Source organism: Hyla sarda, chromosome 4 (assembly GCF_029499605.1).
Source record: "Hyla sarda isolate aHylSar1 chromosome 4, aHylSar1.hap1, whole genome shotgun sequence".
NCBI classification, from domain to species: Eukaryota; Metazoa; Chordata; class Amphibia; order Anura; family Hylidae; genus Hyla; species Hyla sarda.
Window position 1 is genome coordinate 63383726 of NC_079192.1, and position 20635 is coordinate 63404360.

Genomic DNA, 20635 nt, shown 5'->3' on the forward strand with positions numbered 1-20635 from the left:
AGGAGGATCAAAATGGGCCCGGGGTGATCTGTCAATTAATACAGGATCTACTACTCCCATCATGGAACAGTGTGTTCCATGCTGGGAGTAGTAGTACCTAAAAAAAATTACAAAGTTAACAAAGAAAGTGAAACACACACACTACATTTTTATTATTGTCGTCTACATTTTTAGGTCCCTCCCCGCCCACATAAATTGATCCCTGTTTAAAAATGAATAAAAAATGTGTTATAAAAAAGATACATTTTGTTAAATACTGTTTTTTCCATCACTACTGTATCTTTTTTATTTTAATTTTTTTTAATGGTACCCTACTAAATTTTATTAAAAAAGGTATCTTTAAAAAAGAATAAAAACTGCCTTGCAAAAACGCCAAAGTTAAAACCCACATGGCGTTTTTTTTTTTTTTTTTACTCCTATAGACTTCTATGGGAGAAAAACACCATGATTTCAGGAAAAAAAAAAAGCCAAAATCTCAACATGCTGCGACTGCAGAACTGCCAAGGAGCTGAAAAACGCCCAAAAAAGAGTGAAAAAATGCCAAAAGGATTTTAAAAAATGCCAAACTGAAAAAGGCAAAGTGGAAGAAGAATTTTTCGTTTTTTCATTGAATTACAGCTAACATCTGGCCGCAGCGTTTTTTTCAATGAAAATGCGGCATGGGGCAGTTTTGGAGTTTTTTGGGGGGCAAAACGCCCCCCAAAAAAAAAAAAAATATATATATATATATATATATATATATATATATATATAAAAAGGGGAAACATAGCCACTCTTTGGTATTGAGTTTTATTGATCATTCAGTCGTCATTACAAGTCATACAATCACTGCAGTTGGCACTCATTCCCTCGGTGCCCTTGCCCTAGTTCAGGGTTTCCCAACCAGGGTGTCGCCAGCTGTTGGAAAACTACAGTTGTAGTTTTCCAACAGCTGGAGGCACCCTGGTTGGGAAACACTGCCCTAGTTTGAACTGCACATTTTATTAGGGTGCATGTACACCATGTTTTTGCTATACAGTTCCCGTATACAGTTTCAAGTTAAAAACCGTACAGAACCGTATAGAAAACCGTATGCATTGACTTAACATTGTAAACCGTATGTCAAACGCATCATCCGGTTTAGTCCGTTTTGCATCTTATACGGTTTTGTCTGTTTTTTTTTTTTTTTTTTTACCGTAGTCTACCACGTTTTTTGGTCCGGGTGAAAAACTGTATTAAAGGGGTAGTCCAGTGGTGAAAAACTTATCCCCTATCCTAAGGATAGGGGATAAGTTTGAGATCGCGGGGGGTCCGACCACTGGGGCCCCCTGCGATCTCTCTGTACGGGGGCCAGGCTCTCCAGCCAGATAGCGGGTGTTGACCTCCGCACGAAGCGGCGGCCGACACGCCCCCTCAATACATCTCTATGGCAGAGTCGGAGATTGCTGAAGGCAGCACTTCGGCTCTGCCATAGAGCTGTATTGAGGGGGCGTGTCTTCCGCCGCTTCGTGCGGAGGTCGACACGCCCCCTTCCCGCGGGCTGTCGGGGCTCCGTACAGGAGATCGCAGGGGGCCCCAGCGGTCGGACCCCCCGCGATCTGCAACTTATCCCCTATCCTTAGGATAGGGGATAAGTTGTTCACCACTGGGTCACCACTGGACTACTCCTTTAAACCGTATATGTCTTTTTTAACATGGGAGTCAATGGGAACCGTACAGAACTGTATGTGCGTACGGTTCCATCCGGTTTGCACCATACGGTTTTTGACTTAGCACAGTTTTTTTTCTTGGATTTTCAATCAAACAAGTGAAACTTTATTCAAAATGGAGTGAAAAGTAAAAAACGTATATGTCTTTTTCTTAAAAACGGATGCAACTCGACATCATTTTTCAAACCGTATACGGTTTTCAACCGTATATGGGTTAAAATGTGTACACACTTTTTGATATAGTTAAGGCTGCATTCACATCTCGTTTTTGCAAAACGGTTGCCGTATCCGGTTTCATTGGAAAAAACGCATCGAACCGTATTGCAAACTGTATTGCAAACCATATATATAGACATTTCACTGTAAACATTATGCCAACCGTAGCATCAGGTTGTGTACGTTTTGCATCATTTACGGGTTGATACGGTTTTTAACGGTACACAAAACCGTAGTCTACTACGTTTTTGTGTCCCGGTCAAAAACCGTATCCAACCTGTATACGGTTATTTTAAAATGGAGTTCTATGGTAACCATATTGAATCATATGTGCGTACGGTTACATCCGGTTTGCACAATACTGTTTTTCATTTTTATTTTTGGGAATTTTTTGGGGAAATTCAATATAAAAAATAGAACTTTATTTAAAATGTTGACAAACATAAAACCGTATCCGTTTTTTTTCAAGGAAAACTTATTAAAACGTAGAAAACAGACATCCGTTTTCAAACCGTACAGTAACCCCCCGACATGCGATGGCCCCGACATATGATCAAATCGATATACGATGCTTTTATATGTCGGGGCCATCGCATTAACTGCTATCCGACAGCGCAAAATGCTTAAGCTGCTGTCAGATAGCAGTTTAAGCATCCCGGACAGGTTCACTTACCTATCCCCGCTGCTCCGAGTCCACTTCGCGATCCTCCGGTGTCTTCTGCATCTTCTCCGGGGTCCGGGCTTTGCTTTCCGGCGTCGTTATTACGTCGCTGCGCATGCCGTCCCGGCACCGCAACGTAATAACGTCACCAGAAAGCGAGGCCCGGGCACCGGAGAAGATGCAGAAGAAGCCGGAGGACCATGAAGAAGACACCGGAGCAGCAGGACAGCATCGGGAGCCCCTGGGACAGCATCTGGAGCGGTGAGGACTCGGTCCGGAGCGGCGGGGACAGGTGAGCATTAAATTAACTTTTTACATTGCACCGATCCCTCAACATACGATGTATTCGACAAACGATGGGTCGTTTGGAACGAATTACCATCGTATGTTGAGGGACCACTGTATACGGTTTAAAAACGTGAGGAGGCATATACGGTTGCATATGTTTTGGTCCGGTTTGGAGACATACGTTTTTTGTACAGAAATGGGATACGGGACCCGTATTGCAGAAACAAGATATGAATGCAGCCTTAGTCTGTTTTGCATCTCATACGGTTTTGTCCAGTTTTTTACGCGTACCCAAAACCGTAGTCTACCACGTTTTTCGGTCCGGGTGAAAAACTGTATTAAACCGTATATGTCTTTTTTTTTTTTTATGGGATTCAATGGGAACCGTACAGAATGGTATGTGCGTACGGTTCCATCCGGTTTTCACCATACGATTTTTGACTTTGCACAGTTCTTTTTTCTTGGAATTCCAATCAAACAAGTGAAACTTCATTCAAAATGGAGTGAAAAGTAAAAAACATATACGTTTTTTTCTTAAAAAATGGATGCAACCCGACATCATTTTTCAAACCGTATACGGTTTTCAACCGTATATGGGTTAAAATGTGTACACACTTTTTGATACAGTTTAGTCTGGGTTCACACTACGTTTTTGCCATACTGTTTTCAATCCGTTTTTCTAAAGAAAACCGTATGGCAAAAAAACGGATGAAACTGTATGGAAAAAGTAAACCGTATGCGGTTTTAAACAGTATACTGTTTTTAAAAGTGCATACAGTTCAGTCAGTTTTTATAGAGAAAAAAACCCCATACGTTTTTGAAAATTTTGTCCATTTTTAATGGGAGGGGTCTTGGGTGGGGACTTTAGGATTCAAATGCACATCTGCAAAGTAAAAACTTATACGTTTTTCCCGAATGGAACCGTATACATGTGCGTTTCCCATTGACGTCCATGTTAAAAAAAACGTATGCGGTTGCAGTACGGTTTTTAAACCGGAGTCAAAACTGTGGTTGACCATGATTTTGTCTCCGGTTTAAAAACCGTACTGCAACCGCATACGTTTTTTTTAACATGGACGTCAATGGGAAACGCACATGTATACGCTTTCATACGGGAAAAACGTATACGTTTTTACTTTGCACATGCGCATTTGAATCTTAAAGTCCCCACCCAACACCCCTCCCATTAAAAATGGACAACATTTTCAAAAACGTATGGTTTTTTTTTCTTTAAAAACTGACGCAACTGTATGCACTTTTAAAAACAGTATACTGTTTAAAAACGCACATGGTTTCCTTTTTTCCATACTGTTCCATCCGTTTTTTGCCATACGGTTTTCTTTAGAAAAACTGATTGAAAACAGTATGGCAAAAACGTAGTGTGAACCCAGCCTAAGGTTTTGTGGAATCCGTTTTTCATCAAAAACCTGATACGGGAACTGTATTACAAAAACGTGGTGTGCATGCAGCCTTATCCTCCCTGGTGTGTGGACACTGGAGGAATAGCAGCGAGGACTATGGAATAGGTGGAGCTACAGGTCAGATCCAGCCCATTCTCTGTGTAGAAGAGGAGAACCCTGACAGGCAGCTTCTCATAGCTCCAGCAGCACACAGATAGCCGCAGACATGTGGCTTTATGTTGTAGCCGGGATCATCTTCATCTTCATCGTCCTGAAGTCATGGCTGGGAAACCGGGGTCCTAATCCATTTGCTGTGGACACCAGGAGACCCCCAGGACCTGTCGTGTTCGATAAGGCAATGAAGAGGAAAGTGATTAAGAATGGTAATGAGATGTCACTTGTGTAATGATTGCTATACAGATGTAGCAGAGCTGAATGGGTGATTTACCTTTGGGGGCTTTGCATTGTTTATGTAACTCTTTATACTGATACTGTGTTGTGTAAATATCTTTGCTACATTTGTATATTATTATTTGCTTACATTGCACATACTTCCTCTATAACCCTGGTGCATTGAGGATACATAAGTAAATGAATGCAGAGGACACACTTGTTATGTGTTGCACCTTTTATTAGGCTTTGTTATACATTGTATAAAGGGTAGAACGGTCATGTGACAGATGACTCTGGTGCCAAGTGCATTATGGGTAATGCTTTTAGTTCCTATTAGTTGCAAACACAAGGGGCAATAGAGCTCACAGGTAATACAGCAATGACACATTGTACCTGGTTGTGTAAGTCAGCATAAATCGGTGGTCTCCAACCTGCGGGCCTCCAGATGTTGCAAAACTACAACTCCCAGCATGCCCGGACAGCCGTTGGCTGTCCGGGCATGCTGGGAGTTGTAGTTTTGCAACATCTGGAGGTCCGCAGGTTGGAGACCACTGCGTCATAAATGCTCGCCAGCTGTTGGTGAACTACAACTTCCAGCACGCCCAGAGTGACAGCCGATGGCATGCTGGGAGTTGTAGTTTCGAAACAGCTGGAGAGCCACAAGTGAGACCACTGACTTGCAAGGAATAATGTGATAAAATCAGCTGTAAATATTGACATTAGTTTTTTGAAAACTATTGTCAGCTGTTTCTTAGTTGTATCCAGTTTCTGGGAAAGCTGGGTGCTGATCAATATGGTCACCGTTGGGCTACGAAAAAATATGCCACAAAAAACTGCCCCCTCAGTTTGCACTCCCAAGATGCAGTTTTTGTGACTTTAAAAAAAAAAAAATTTTAATAGTGGATTTAGACTTGGCGTTTTTTTTAACCCCTCCCGTGTTTTTATCATTACAAGTCATGTGATTAACCCCTTAAGGACCCAGCCAATTTTCAGAGTAGGACTCGGCCATTTTTTGCACAGGAAGTCAGGGGCCATGTGCGTTTACAAAGCCCCCCGTGGTTCCAGAACAGTGAACCCCCCCACATGTGACCCCATTTTGGAAACTACACCCCTCACAGAATTTAATAAGGGGTGTAGTGAGTATTTACACCCCACTGGCGTTTGACAGATCTTTGGAACAGTGGGCTGTGCAAATGAAAAATGACATTAGTAGGGATATGAGGGGTGGCACTCCTATCCCTTCAGGGGGATCGTGGGTGTCTTGGACAACCCTGATCCCCCTTATTTTCCGGGTCACCATAGACCCGTAATTACGCAAATCGCCGGTTTGAATTGATCCCGACATGGGATGACCCTCCTGGGCATTTGTGCGGGGTGCCTGCTGATCGATATCAGCAGTCACCCCGGTCGTACACGTACGTCATGGGTCCTTAACTACCAGGGTTCCATGACGTACTGGTACGACATGGGCCCTTAACGGGTTAATTTATCATGTGACTCAAGATTTTCTGTAATAAATTGGAAACAAAGAAAACACACTCACACAAAAAAAAAAAAAACATTTCGTTTTTGTTGGGGGAAAAACACCAAGATTCCCTGAAAAAAAAAAAAAACATAGTCTCAGCATACTGCGATTTATTTATTAAATTTTTTTTTAAAAAGAGAATCTGTCATTACTTTCATGCTGCCTGAGCCAAGAGTCTTTAGGGTGGTCCCTGAACAATCGATCAAGGGGATTGAACGAACCTTAACATCATCATGGCTTCTGTTCCTTTATTTTTTGCAGACATGGCTAATGTTATAGGGCAGGGGTCTCAAACTGGTGGCCCTCCAGATGTTGCAAAACTTCAACTCCCTGGACATGCCATTTGCTGCAACTAACGGCTGTCAGGAATGCTGGGAATTGAAGTTTTGCAACATCTGGAGGGCCACAAGTTTTAGACCCCTGTTAGGCTGCGTTCACGCGGCCGTCTAGACCCGTCCCGTCAAAAATAAAAACGGACTTTAAAAAAACGGACAATAACGGATGCAGACGGATGTTATCTGAATTTTATTAATTTATTAATAAACCCCCCAAAAAAATTTCTTTTGTTCTGAGCATGCTTAGAAGTATAAATGGATCAAAGAACAGATGCAAACGGATGACATTAAAGGCTCATCCGTTTTCCATAGACTTCATTGTTAAATTTACTGTATCCGTTTTTTCTTCCGTTTTTTTGACGGAAGAAAAATACTGCATGTGCCGTTTTTTCTGCCGTCAAAAAATCTTAAATGAGCGCAGACGGGTACAAACGGATGTAAACGGATTGTAAAAAAATCCCAGTGACATGAATGGGATTTTTTTAAAAGCGTTTTTAATCCGTTTACAGCCTGCAAGAACGGAACTGAAACGGGGATTAAAAAATGGGGACAGACGGTTGTGTGAATGCCCTTATAGGGGGAGATTTATCAAAACCTGCGTAGAGGAAAAGTCGACAGTTGCCCATAGCAACCAATCAGATCGCTTTTTTCATTTTTCAGAGGCCCTTTAAAAAATGGATGAAGCGATCTGATTGGTTGCTATGGGCAACTGTGCAACTTTTCCTCTACGCAGGTTTTGATAAATCTCCCCCATAAAGTCTGTAGAGTTATTCATATATACACATAAGGCCCCTTTCACACTACTGTCATGAACTCCTGTCACAAAGCCCATAAAATGTCCGTCAAATCATCTGATTCATTTCAGTGGGATTTTTCGACCATCCTTCATGATCAGTTACGTCCGTTATTTTTGACGGGGCAAATAATGTTACATGCACTAATTTTTGTCCCGTCAAAAATAACAGTGGAATAACGGACGTGAAAATCTTAACATTGAAGTCTATGGGTGACGTATGTTCACAACTGACATCTGTTATGTTCACAACTGACATCTGTTATGTTCACAACTGACATCTGTTATGTTCACAACTGGCATCTGTTATGTTCACAACTGGCATCTGTTATGTTCACAACTGGCATCTGTTATGTTCACAACTGACATCTGTTATGTTCACAACTGACATCTGTTATGTTCACAACTGACATCTGTTATGTTCACAATTGGCATCTGTTATGTTCACAACTGACATCTGTTATGTTCACAACTGACATCTGTTATGTTCACAATTGGCGTCCGTTAATGCCCATTTTTTTTTAACGTCCGTTATGATTCGTTATTTGTACTGCGCATGCTCAGAACAGCATCCCAACCAGGAGGTCACATGGACATAAAATAACGGTGCATGACGGATGAAATAACGGATGATAACAGATGGCCCATGTCCATTATTTTGACAGAATGTCCGTCAAAATTAGTCATCAGTTATCATCCGTTGTATTCAGTTATTTCATCCATTTTTTTCATGACCCGTTATTGATAAATAACGGGTGTCAGAATGCAGGAACATAACGGTAGTGTGAAAGGGGCCTTAAAGGGGTACTCCACTGGAAAACATTTTTTTTTTTAAATCAACTGGTCTCAGAAAGTAAAACAATGTTTAAATTATTTCTAGTAAACAATCTTAATCCTTCCAGTACTTATCAGCTGCTGTTATGATCCACAGGAAGTTCTTTTCTTTTTGAATTTCATTTCTGCCTGACCACAGGGCTCTCTGCTGACACCTCTGTCCATTTTAGGAACTGTCCAGAGCAGGATAGTTTTTTCTATGGGGATTTGCTCCTACTCTGGACAGTTCCTAAAATGGACAGAGGTGTCAGCAGAGAGCACTGTGGTCAGACAGAAAGGAAATTCAAAAAGAACTTTCTGTGGATCATAACAGCAGCTGATAAGTACTGGAAAGATAAATATTTTTTAATAAAAGTAATTTACAAATCTGTTTAACTTTCTAGCACCAGTTGATTAAAAAAATAAATAAATTTCAGTGCGTATTTAGAAAATGCAGCATCTGCTACTTTTATCCGTTTTGTGGATGGATGATACCCATGGGGAGGGAATTTCATCTGTATTGCATCAGTATTTCATCTGTATTTCATCAGTATTGTATCAGTATTTCATCTGTATTGTATCAGTATTTCATCTGTATTGTATCAGTATTGTATGTGTTAAGATGTCTAGCAACAGAGTACCCCTTTACAGTGCCCTGATCATGCACCTTTTTAATGTTTCTTGATACGCCCTTTTGTTCCTGAGATATGAGGGTCCATAGTTTGTATGGTAATTCAGTTTATAGTCAGATGGGCGTGAACTTAATTTTAATAGTGGGAGTGACCATCAGGTAATGGGCCGGATTGCACAGTCAGGGGGTGTGAATGCTGTATATTGAGGGGCAGGAATGCCTAATACACCCCCTGATTATAATCCCGCCCATCACCTGATATTCACTCCTATTTAAAAAATGTAAAGCTTCCGCCCACCTGACTATTAAGCTGATTGTCAGACAAACCATTAACACGAATATCTTGGGATTGGGAGGGCGTATCAAGAAACTGTAAAAAGGTGTGTCAGGGCTGCCTAAGATATATTTAATGATACTAACATCTATTTTTTTTGGAGTGGATACATGTCCTCTTTAAAGAAGTACTCCCCTGTAAAACAATTTTTTTTTAATCAACTGGTGCCAGAAAGTTAAATAGATTTGTAAATCACTTCTATTAAAAAATCTTAATCCTTTCAGTACTTATCAGCTGCTGTATTCTCCACAGGAAGTTCTTTTTCTTTTTGAATTTCCTTTCTGCCTGATCACAGTGCTCTCTGCTGATACCTTTCTCCATTTTAGGAACTGTCCAGAGCAGGAGAGGTTTGCAAGGGGAATTTTCTCCGGCTCTGGACAGTTCCTGAAATGGACAGAGGTGTCAGCAGAGAGCACTGTGTTCAGACAGAAAGGAAATTCAAAAAGAAAAGAACTTCCTCTGGAATATACAGCAGCTGATAAGTACTGGAAGGATTAAAGGGTACCTTTTGATATATTATAGATTAATGTATGCAGAATAACTTTCCAATTGCATGTTATAAAAAAATATATGCTTCTTTCTATTTAATTTTTCCACTTTGAAAAAATGACCACTAGAGGTCTCCCTACCAGTCCTGGCCGCAAGCCCTTTTTATAGATTTCAGACTCATGCTGGAGTCCTAAATCTCAGACTGCAGCCGGGACACAGACAAGCTCAGCTGGCAGCTCTTAATCTTCTCCTCTCTGTTTACAACTGCATGTGCAGAGAGAAGAAAGATCAGAGCTCAGATAGTAAAATGAATGAGGGCATGCAGTAAGGCGGAGTCAGGAGTATGCTCTGATGTGCTATGAGCACAGTGCTGGCTCCTGCCTGTCTGATTGACAGGCAGGGAGCAGTGCTGAGCTTGTCTGTGTCTTGGCTGCAGTCTGAGATTTAGGTCTCCAACATGAGTCTGAAATCTATAAAAAGGGCTTGCGGCCAGGACTAGTAGGGAGACTTCTATTGATCAGTTTTTCAAAGTGGAAAATTAAATAGAAAGAAGCATATTTTTTATTAACATGCACCGGGAAAGTTATTCTGCATACATTAATCTATAATATATCAAAAGGTACCCTTTTAAGATTTTTTAATAGAAGTAATTTACAAATATGTTTAACTTTCTGGCACCAATTGATTTAACAAAAAAAAAAAAAAAAAATGTTTTCTGTGGAGTACCCCTTTAACTCCAAGTAACCTGTCTTGTTTTTTCATTGTGTGCAGCTTTCTTATTTCCATGTCTCTTCTATGTCTTTTTCTTTAAGTTTTCTCTCCTGAAAAAGTTCCGGAAAAGCTGGATGCCATAGTTATCGGTAGTGGAATTGGCGGACAGGGAGTAGCTGCCATCTTGGCCAGAGCTGGAAAACGGGTGCTGGTACTGGAGCAACTGGGAAAACTCGGCGGCTGCTGCCACACCTTCAATGAGAAGGGCTATGAGTTTGATGTGGGTGAGTATGACCATGGAATAGATCAGAGGTCTCAAACTGCGGCCCTCCAGATGTTGCAAAACTTCAACTCCCAGCATGCCCGGACAGCCAACGGCTGTCCAGGCATGCTGGGAGTTGAAGTTTTGCAACATCTGGAGGGCCACAGTTTGAGACCACTGGTATAGATGGTTGTAATTAGAGATGAGCGAACTTACAGTAAATTCGATTCGTCACGAACTTCTCGGCTCGGCAGTTGATGACTTATCCTGCGTAGATTAGTTCAGCCTTCAGGTGCTCCGGTGGGCTGGAAAAGGTGGATACATTCCTAGGAAAGAGTCTCCTAGGACTGTATCCACCTTTTCCAGCCCAACTAATTCATGCAGGAAAAGTCATCAACTGCCGAGCCGAGAAGTTCGTGACAAATCGAATTTACTGTAAGTCCGCTCATCTCTAGTTGTAATGAATGCAATAAATAGTGTTTTGTGTGTACAGTTCTATGCAGCTAAAGTAATACGGCTGCCATTTTCAAGGAAAAGCGCCACTCTTGTCTATGGACAGAGTCCATATTAGAATGGCACTGAGTTGCAATACCAGATACAGTCTATTAACGGGGGTGGCGCTGTTACTAAAAAAAAGACATCCATGATTATAATCTCTCATACTACCCTTCTGATAACAAGGAATATTTGGATAAGGGAGTGTATCTATATTAATATTTGTATTTTTGTGAACACTATATAGGGGGAGATTTATCAAAACCTGTGCAGAGGAAAATTTGCCCAGTTGCCCATAGCAACCAATCAGATTTCTACTTTCATTTTGCAGAGGCCTTGTTAAAAATGAAAGAAACGAGCTGATTGGTTGCTATGGGCAACTGGGCAACTTTTCTTCTGGACAGGTTTTGATAAATCTCCCCCTATGTGTTGTACCCTGTACTCCATTCCACATAATAGAATAGGGAGGGACAGTTTTAGTTAGGTAGGACTAGATTTTATGTTAGAGTAGGGTTGTCACCTGTACCCTTTCCCTATCCCCACCATTTTTTTTTTGTTGGTCAGCACAAACCTTTTCACTCTATGATCACCATTGTCATAGGATTTTTTTTTTTTTTCAGAGTAAAAGTTTAAGGGGTTATCCAGGAAAAAAAATGTGTGTGTGTGTGTATATATATATATATATATATATATATATATATATATATATATATATATATATATATATATATATATATAAATCAACTGGCTCCAGAAAGTTAAACAGATTTGTAAATTACTTCTATTAAAAAATCTTAATCCTTTCAGTACTTATGAGCTGATGAAGTTGAGTTGTTCTTTTCTATCTAAGTGCTCTCTGATGACACGTGTCTCGGGAACCGCCCATTTTAGAAGCAAATCCCCATAGCAAACCTCTTCTACTCTGTGCAGTTCCCGAGACAAGCAGAGATGTCAGCAGAGAGCACTGTTGCCAGACAGAAAACAACAACAACTCAACTTTAGCAGCTGATAATTATTGAAAGGGTTAAGATTTTTTAATAGAAGTCCTTTACAAATCTGTTTAACTTTCTGGAGCCAGTTGATATAAAAAAAAAAGTTTTTCTCTGGAATACCCCTTAAAGTTTTATTTTTTAATCGAGCCTTATTGGTATTATTCTGTGTTGTGTTGTGATTAAAGCAATTACCAAGGGCAACCATATCTAGAAGGTTGTGGATACCCTTGATTATTATCCAGTTCCTGGTGTTTCTTTCTGATGACAAGCATTACCATTATATTTCTCTCCCAGGTATTCATTACATTGGTCAGTTGAATAAAGAGTCTCCATTTCGGATTTTGGTGGACCAGCTGACAGATGGGCAGCTGCAGTGGTCTTTAATGGACAATCCATTTGATGTGGTGGTGCTGGGGGATCCCAAAAATGGCCGTCGGTATAACATGAGAACTGGGGCAGAAGCCTATACTGATGAACTGAAAAAAGCGTTTCCGGGAGAGGAGAAGGCGATAGAAAATTTTATGAAGCTGGTTAAGGTGAGTGCTGTGCTAGAGACCTTGAGTGTCTTACGGTATATTACCAAACGGTATAGATGAGGTACACAAAGCCATCTCACCATTTCAATGAGTTCCTAAATGTTTCAGATGCCATCCATAGCACAAATCCGATAATCCCTTCACTTGTGGCTGGTCACCCAGCTGTAAACTGATGTTCTCTGCTGCCAGGGCTGGTGCAAGGATTTTTGCCACCCTAGGCAAAAGCTAATTTTGCTGCTGCTTGACACGCCCCACCTTACTACTGGGGTGACACACTGTAACAAACGTAATCCTCATGTAATCACCTTATTACTGGGGTGACACACTGTAACAAACGCAATCCTCATGTAATCTCCTTACTACTGGGGTGACACACTGTAACAAACCTCCTCTTCATGTAATTTCCTTACTACTGGGGTGACACACTGTAACAAACCTCCTCCTCATGTAATCTCCTTACTACTGGGATGACACACTGTAACAAACTCAATCCTCATGTAATCTCCTTATTACAGGGGTGACACACTGTAACAAACCTCCTCCTCATGTAATCTCCTTACTACTGGGGTGACACACTGTAACAAACCTCCTCGTCATGTAATCTCCTTAGTACTGGGGTGACACACTGTAACAAACTTCCTCCTCATGTAATCTCCTTACTATTAGGGTGACACACTGTAACAAACCTCCTCTTCCTTGTATTCTCCTTACTACTGGGGTGACACACTGTAACAAACCTCCTCCTCATGTAAGCTCCTTACTACTGGGTGACACATTGTAACAAACCTCCTCCTTATGTTATTTACTTACTACGTGGGTGAAACACTGTAAAATACCTCCTCTCATATAATCTCCTTACTAGTGGGATGACACACTGTAACAAACCTTCTCCCCATGTAATTACCTACTACTGAGGTGACACACTTCAGAGGGGGGTGGGGTTATGGTGGTGCTGTTGGCTGAGCTGGTTAAGAGAGTGGTTCGGATGCTGGCTGTCTAATTTTCTTGTGGGCAAAGCGGTGCCCCTATCAAGAGGGTACTCTAGGCAGCTGCCTATTTTGCCTATAGGCAGAGCCGGCTCTGCCTGCAGCATTGGAATCAATAGGCAGTCAAGGTTCTCAAGCCAAGTCCTCCATTAAGAAAGCCATTACGGGAGGTATGGAAGGAGGTCCAGACTGTTGAGACCCAATTAGCTCCTAGCAGGCTATAACTACCCCTCCCCCTTATTACAATAATTAATTAAATAATAACTGACACAACAATAATTCAACTTTTCCGTGGGTGGGAATCTGCCACAGCTTTATTTCTAAAATTACTTATATAAATAACAATTTAACAGTAACAAAGACACCGATTGGCTTCTTGCCAACCCGAGAGGTGCTGCCACACTGTCCTGTGTGGAGGTCTACCCCGGGTTGACCCCGATTTCACCGTCTTCTTACCGCCAAGCTGTGACTTACAATAAACAGAGATACAAAAAGGGAGGGAGGGAGGGCAAAACTCCGGGTCCTGGGCAGATTGAGGGGGGAAGGGAGGCACCACAGATATAAATACCCAGGGGAGGGCTCCTGAAAGCCCGGGAAACTATTAAGCCCCTGATTGGTGCACTCCTTCCCCCCCACCCATGGGACATACCACTGTAGCCACTGGCAAGTTTTTACAGGCGGGGGAGGGGGCTAAAAAACCTTGCCTGTACATTTCTTCACCCCTTAACTGCTCACCAGTCAGGGGGCAAGCTAGTTATGCACAGCTTGCCCCTCCAAAGCCAATGGTTTTCTTCCTTTCATTATGTACGGATGCTTTCTGGATCTCCAGCAGTCACATAGAAGGTAAATGGAGCAGCAGAGTGCACACTTGGCTGACACTGTATTTCAATGGGAGTCTCAGGACACCCGTGAACTATGAGGATGCGCGCAGGCTCCCTGGCCTCGCACGCCGGCCCCGCCTCGCAGAATTAACACTGCACTTTAGTCTTTTTTCCAGGCGGGCAAAGGAGGGGGGGGGGGGGGGAGCGGGTTGCACGGCAGGGTTCGGGGGAGCAGGATGTGCGACAGCTGCGACCATCGCAGTAAACAGCTGGAGGCACCCTATATAGGCGAACTAAGAGCGGAAGTTGACCCCCCCCAGCAGGCATCAGTGACATTGTGCCTGCTGGGGAAGTCTGCCTGGTAGTGAGCACACTACCAGGCAGACAAAAAGGCATTTTTTAATATAGTGAAAAATTTAAAGGCAGTTAGGGGGTTAGGGGTAGATGGGCAATAGGCAGGGACAGGAAAAAAAAAAAAAGGATGGTGGGAGCAACTCTTTAAGGCAGTGGTCTCTAACTGTGGCCCTCCAGATGTTGCAAAACATCAACTCCCAGCATGCCCGGACAGCCGTTGGCTGTCCGGGCATGCTGGGAGTTGAAGTTTTGCAACATCTGGAGGGCCACAGTTTGAGACCCCTTCTTTAAGGTGTCATTATGAGCACACATTTTATAATATTTAGGGTTGGTGTAAAAAAAAAAAAAATGGATTTCATTGTCTGCTAAAACTAATAGCTTTTTCACCTTTTAGAAAGTATCTGGCCGGACGCAAGACATGGTCATCCTGAAGATGCTCCCTTTGCCAATCTCCCGCTTCTTGTGTCGTACTGGTTTGGTGAATCGGTTCTCCCCGTTTTTCCGCTATGCTTCACGCAGTGTGTCTGAGGTTGTCGGCGAATTCACCAAGAATAAAGAATTACAGACTGTACTCAGCTACATATTCGGGACATACGGTAAGTGTCCGCAAGTCTTTATAGTAAATGTTAATTGGGTGATAAAAAATACACAGATTGGGGAGGATGATCTATCTGCGTGAGTGACACGGACTGTAACAAGTTACAATCTTTTGCGCAATAAAAAAAAAAATCCAAGCACTCACCGAGAAGGATGCAGGAAAGGGGCGTTTCGGCACAGCAGGCATTCCTCAGCCTTTGTTTTGCGCAAAGATTTTGTGAATTTTGTGCAGTTTGGGCCACTCATGTCAAGGGGGCAAAAGCCCTGTGTGGGCCTGTTTTCTTATAGAGGTATTCCTCTGGAAAACATATATATCATTTTTTTTTTTTTAAATCAACTGGAGCCAGAAAGTTAAACAGATTTGTAAATGACTTCTATTTAAAAATCTTAATCCTTCCAGTACTTATCAGCTGCTGTATACTACAGTGTAAGTTCTTTTCTTTTTTAATTTCTTTCCAGTCTGACCACAGTGCTCTCTGCTGACATCTCGTCCATGAGACCTCTGTCCATTTTAGGAACTGTCCAGAGCAGGATTGGTTTGCTATGGGGATTTGCTCCAACTCTGGACAGTTCCTGACATGGACAGAGGTGTCAGCAGAGAGCACTGTGGTCAGACAGAAAGGATATTCAAAAAGAAAAGAACTTCCTGTGGCGCATACAGCAGCTGATAAGTACTGGAAGGGTTAAGATTTTTAAATAGAAGTAATTTACAAATCTGTTTAACATTCTGGCACCAGTTGATTTAAAAAAATGTTTTCCCGCAAAGTACCCCTTTAATCCCACTCCCACTGGATTTCTGACCATTACTGCCCTCTCCCGCAAGGTGTGTGTTTCACTCCTGCCCATTCTCACAACATGTGTCCAATCCCGCTAGCTCCTGCAAACATTTTTTTCACAGCTTTTAGAAATAGTTCCCGCGTGCCATTTTATCACCCCTTTATGCCATTTCATCAGCCCCCTGTGGCATTTCAGAGGTTTGGGGGACTGGGCGTGATTTTGCAGTACCCGCTGTATGTTCTGTGATCACCCACTCCAGCTTGCAACACCCTCATTACCGCCAACTCCCGCAAGTTTTTTTTGGGTCCTGCGGGATTCTAATCCCGATGCAGGGCTCTAAGGAGTGCACAGCCTCAGCACACACCATATTTTTTATAATTCGCACCTGCATGCAGTAAATTGTCACGGAAATCCATGCCAGCTTCCAACTGGCTTACATTTCTGAGCCTGGCGCATGGCCAGCCTCATATCCGACGGATTCGCTGGGAGGCATCTGCTTTTCAGTAAATCCAGCCCAGCCAACACTGGCGGAGCTTTACATAAGACCGGTGTATGAAAATGTTGCACCTACTAAATCTACCCCGTTGTCTATATACAATACTTGTGCACTGAAATATTGTAGGAGCCACAACATTTGTATACCCGTGTGACTGGCAAACACAAAGGACGCCAACTAATCGGTCACCGCATTTGCTAGTTGCACAAGCATATGTGGTGAGGAACTGTGTGGAAAAGCCATGTGGGGTGTAGGTTATTGGGGTGTTGCTGTTTTAGATACTGAAAGGGCGCTGTTAACCCTTGTCACTCGTGACGCCAGGGTGAGGGTTAAATTCTGTAATGTTGCTGGGCCTATCGCCACCCTTCCCAAAAGCGATAGGTGCGTGCGTAATAATTAGATTGTCCACAACCACTGTTGAACTTAAAACTTTTACTGAAGAATTTCTGAAGCAGGCAATATCAATAACAGTCCAGATAACAAAGTCCATTTATAACTGGGCAGCGATTGACAGTTGGTTGGGATCAGATAAGCCTAATGTAGCTTCTCATAGATTCTGTAGCATAGATCCGCTGGATTTAGGGGTGCGTTTAGGTCCAGTGATTTTGCAGAGATAACAAGGAATTATAAAGTCTAATAGTCTCTAGCATAGGCCACGGCTGCAAGGCTTTGGGCTAGTTCTTATCTTTGTAAGTTGCGGAGATCCTACCTCATCCAAAGTCAGCAACCCAAGAGCAATGATGCTGCTTGCTTGGCAGCACAGGAACAAGAGAGGGACAAAATGGCTGCAGCTCCCTTATATGGGCAGGGGTTGAGCAGTTTTGGATTGGTCCAATCAGCTGTCACTCACCATTGCATTGTGGATGATCACATGTCATGAGAACCACCAAAGGTCCTTCAGCAAACCATAGAGTTCTGAACTAAGTCACATGACCTGCAGGTCCTGCGACACTGACAAGGTAAGAATCTTTAATAGACATATTTACATGTTTATTAACATACATATTAACTAACTATGGGGTGACGAGGGGCTAGCTAAGGTAGAGGACCCCCACTGTTCCTAGGGACTCTGTCTTTGGGGACCTCACTACAAGGTAACGTATGAAATACAGTACTGGGACACCCACATACAAATGTGAAATCCAGGAGCCCAGTGTTATAAATCAGGACCACTAGGACATTGTGGCAATGCAGAACAGCAAATTGGGATGTTACACGAACATTGATTTTATTTATAGGAGTTATATAAAGTTTAAAAAGTAATTATTTTTTCCCTTAAAACAGCACCACCCTTGCCCACAGACTATGTATGGTTTTGCATCTACACAGCTAAGAAAGAAAAGGGGGGGCTCAATCCATACAAATATCAAAGTATATGGGGAAAAAAAAGAAGAACAAGGAACACTGGAATAATATCAGCACACCATTAATCATAATACAATTATACAAATCTCTATTTTATACTAACAACCTCCTGCAGACATTACAATTGATGCACTTAAGAGGGAAACAAAGATAAAAAACAATAAAAAATGGTCTCACTTGGAGACTGAGCACTACCCTAGGGAGGGACCATGAACCCCCTCTCCTAGAAACTGGTACTCGTCCTATAAATAATGACCAGTGTTCCCCTCCATCCAGACAATACACTAGTATAGAAATATAGACACAGAATAGGTACAGTGCAACACAGGGAATAAATATTAACACAATTCTGGTAAATAATTGCAATAATTGTGGCAGTATATAAATTACACCTCCAACTCCCAATTGTATTGTCATAATCCCATTGTTATACTTACAACCATATAAAGTGGATAGGAAGCAAGTGTCTCAGACTGGATGGAGACTCCAAATAAACCATGGTGAAAAATAAGGACGAGGCCACCAAGGCTCCCACGCGTTCCGTCGCTGCCAGGGCGACTTCCTCAGGGGTTGTTCTTGCTGCTCAACTTTATTGAACTGATGCCAAACTACAGTACAAAGAATGAGCCCATGGACAAGAGTACATACAACGTATGACCTTTGTGTATGGAATTATGAATGGTGGCATTATTAGGATTTTGCTGATATAGGTAAGGGTGTGTTCATGGGGCACAATGTAATGAAACAGCCATTGTGCACTATAAATCATTACAGATCATTGTTATCTATAATAAATACAGGTGTGATAATATACAGTATAATAAATACAGGTGTGCTGAATATACAGTATAATAAATACAGGTGTGCGTAACATATCTGCCAGTGTACTGATTTCTGTTCTTGGCGCAGGCAGGAGCAACTAATGATGCATAACTGTTCATAGTACACACGAAAGTTGCCATGGTATCAATGTGTATTTTACACTTCTAACAATTTGTGTTATCGCTATTTGCTGGTGGAAGAAATTTGAAGGTTGTAAATCTATTTGGCTTTCTCTTTCTGTAAAGCCCGTATTAGGCAGGGAAAATAAAATAGTACGGTGCTCAAAGTTACATGGAATCAAAATCTCATTTAGATTATGTATATTTATTGGTATAATATGCAAGGGTAGAAATGGCTTTCTAGTGTGTCACAGGGCCCTTGTAAATCACTTTGGGCTAAAAATCTATGTAAGAAACAGTACACAAATACACATAAATACATAAAACATTAAAGGAATAATGCAGTGAAAGATAACTTATCCCCTATCCAAAGGATAGGGGAGAAGTTATAGATCACAGGGGTCTGACCGCTGGGACCCCCCGCGATCTCCTGAACAGGGCCTGGCAGTCTACTGGAAGGGGTTGTTCCGACCGCCCGCAGGAAGCCGCGGCTGACATGCCCCGTCCATGTATCTCTATGGGATACATGGAGGGGGCGTGTTGGTCGCCACTCCTTGCGGGGGGTCGGCACACCCCCTTCCAGCAGACTTATCCCCTAGGATAGGGGATAAGTTATCTTTCACTGTGCTACTTCTTTAATACTGCTGTTATAGAAATACAATAAAAACTGCATTGCAGAAGAATAAAATTAATATAATGACCACACAATCCAAAAAACAGTATTGGACTTATAGTCTTCTCAATTTGGTAATCACTTTTGTCCTTCACAGTAGATAATCACAATTTTAGATAGTCTTTGCCCAAAGAGATGACACCAATAGCTCAAATTAATGTCTCTTTAATTATATCAATATTGTACATTTACAATGTAAATCCATGTTAGTTTAGGCCATTATAGTAAAAATAGAGAGTCCGATGCACTGCACCTCTCACTACTTCCATGAGAACGGCACCCAGGCCGAAAAACAGAGATTTAATACAGTGAGATAGCACCTTATTATCGGCTTGTGCAACCTCACCAGCGCAGCCTGGATGCTTCGGCAGCTCGCCGCTCCGGTCAAAATTACATGTGTGAGATAGTGGTCAACAATTGTATACAGGCTAATAATATATAGTCTGGACACGTTTCAGGACCCCTTCAGGTCCATTCTTATGCAGTGAATCACATAAATATGGCAATTTGAATGGTAATACCACATGTATATGATTCACTGCATAAGAATGGGCCTGAAGGGGTCCTGAAACGTGTCCAGCCTATATATTAATAGCCTGTATACAATTGTTGACCTCTATCTGCTGCTATTATAAACCTAATTTTATGGTTCTTATTAGTAAGTAAAAAAATATATAGAAAATATGACAACTTATTATAACACAGGGTGTATTTAATTTAATTGGCATTATTTCTGGTGGGGTTTGTTCCACAGTTCATCAAAACAACAAAAAACACAGGGAAAAAATGCCAAAGAATAAAGATGCCTATACTAATACATACTGACTATTATCAAAAGGTGTGAGAGAAAAAAATGGAGAAATTTTTCCCTCAGCAACCAATCACAGCTAAGCTATCATATGTTAAGCTGTGGTAAAGTGAAAGCTGAGCTGTGATTGGTTGCTGTGGGAAAAATCTCTCCGTTTTTTTTTCTCTCACACATTTTGACAAATCAGGGCCAATATGTTTGGAGGGAAAAAAAAACGCAAAAACTGTATTTTGTGAGTGAAAAATTAGAGAGTAG

The 20635-nt window shown here is 41.8% G+C and overlaps 1 protein-coding gene across 1 annotated transcript in view; it reads left to right on the plus strand.

Annotated features, from left to right (window-relative positions):
- Nucleotides 1–4405: 4405 nt before the first annotated feature.
- LOC130368023 (all-trans-retinol 13,14-reductase-like) overlaps nt 4406–20635 on the plus strand; it is a 35346-nt gene continuing 19116 nt past the window's right edge. The window contains exons 1-4 of the mRNA XM_056571200.1: nt 4406–4636; nt 10379–10561; nt 12321–12562; nt 15118–15319. Coding sequence (XP_056427175.1) covers nt 4480–4636; nt 10379–10561; nt 12321–12562; nt 15118–15319 — 784 coding nt within the window. The 5' untranslated portion in view covers nt 4406–4479. The remainder of the gene's footprint in view (nt 4637–10378; nt 10562–12320; nt 12563–15117; nt 15320–20635) is intronic.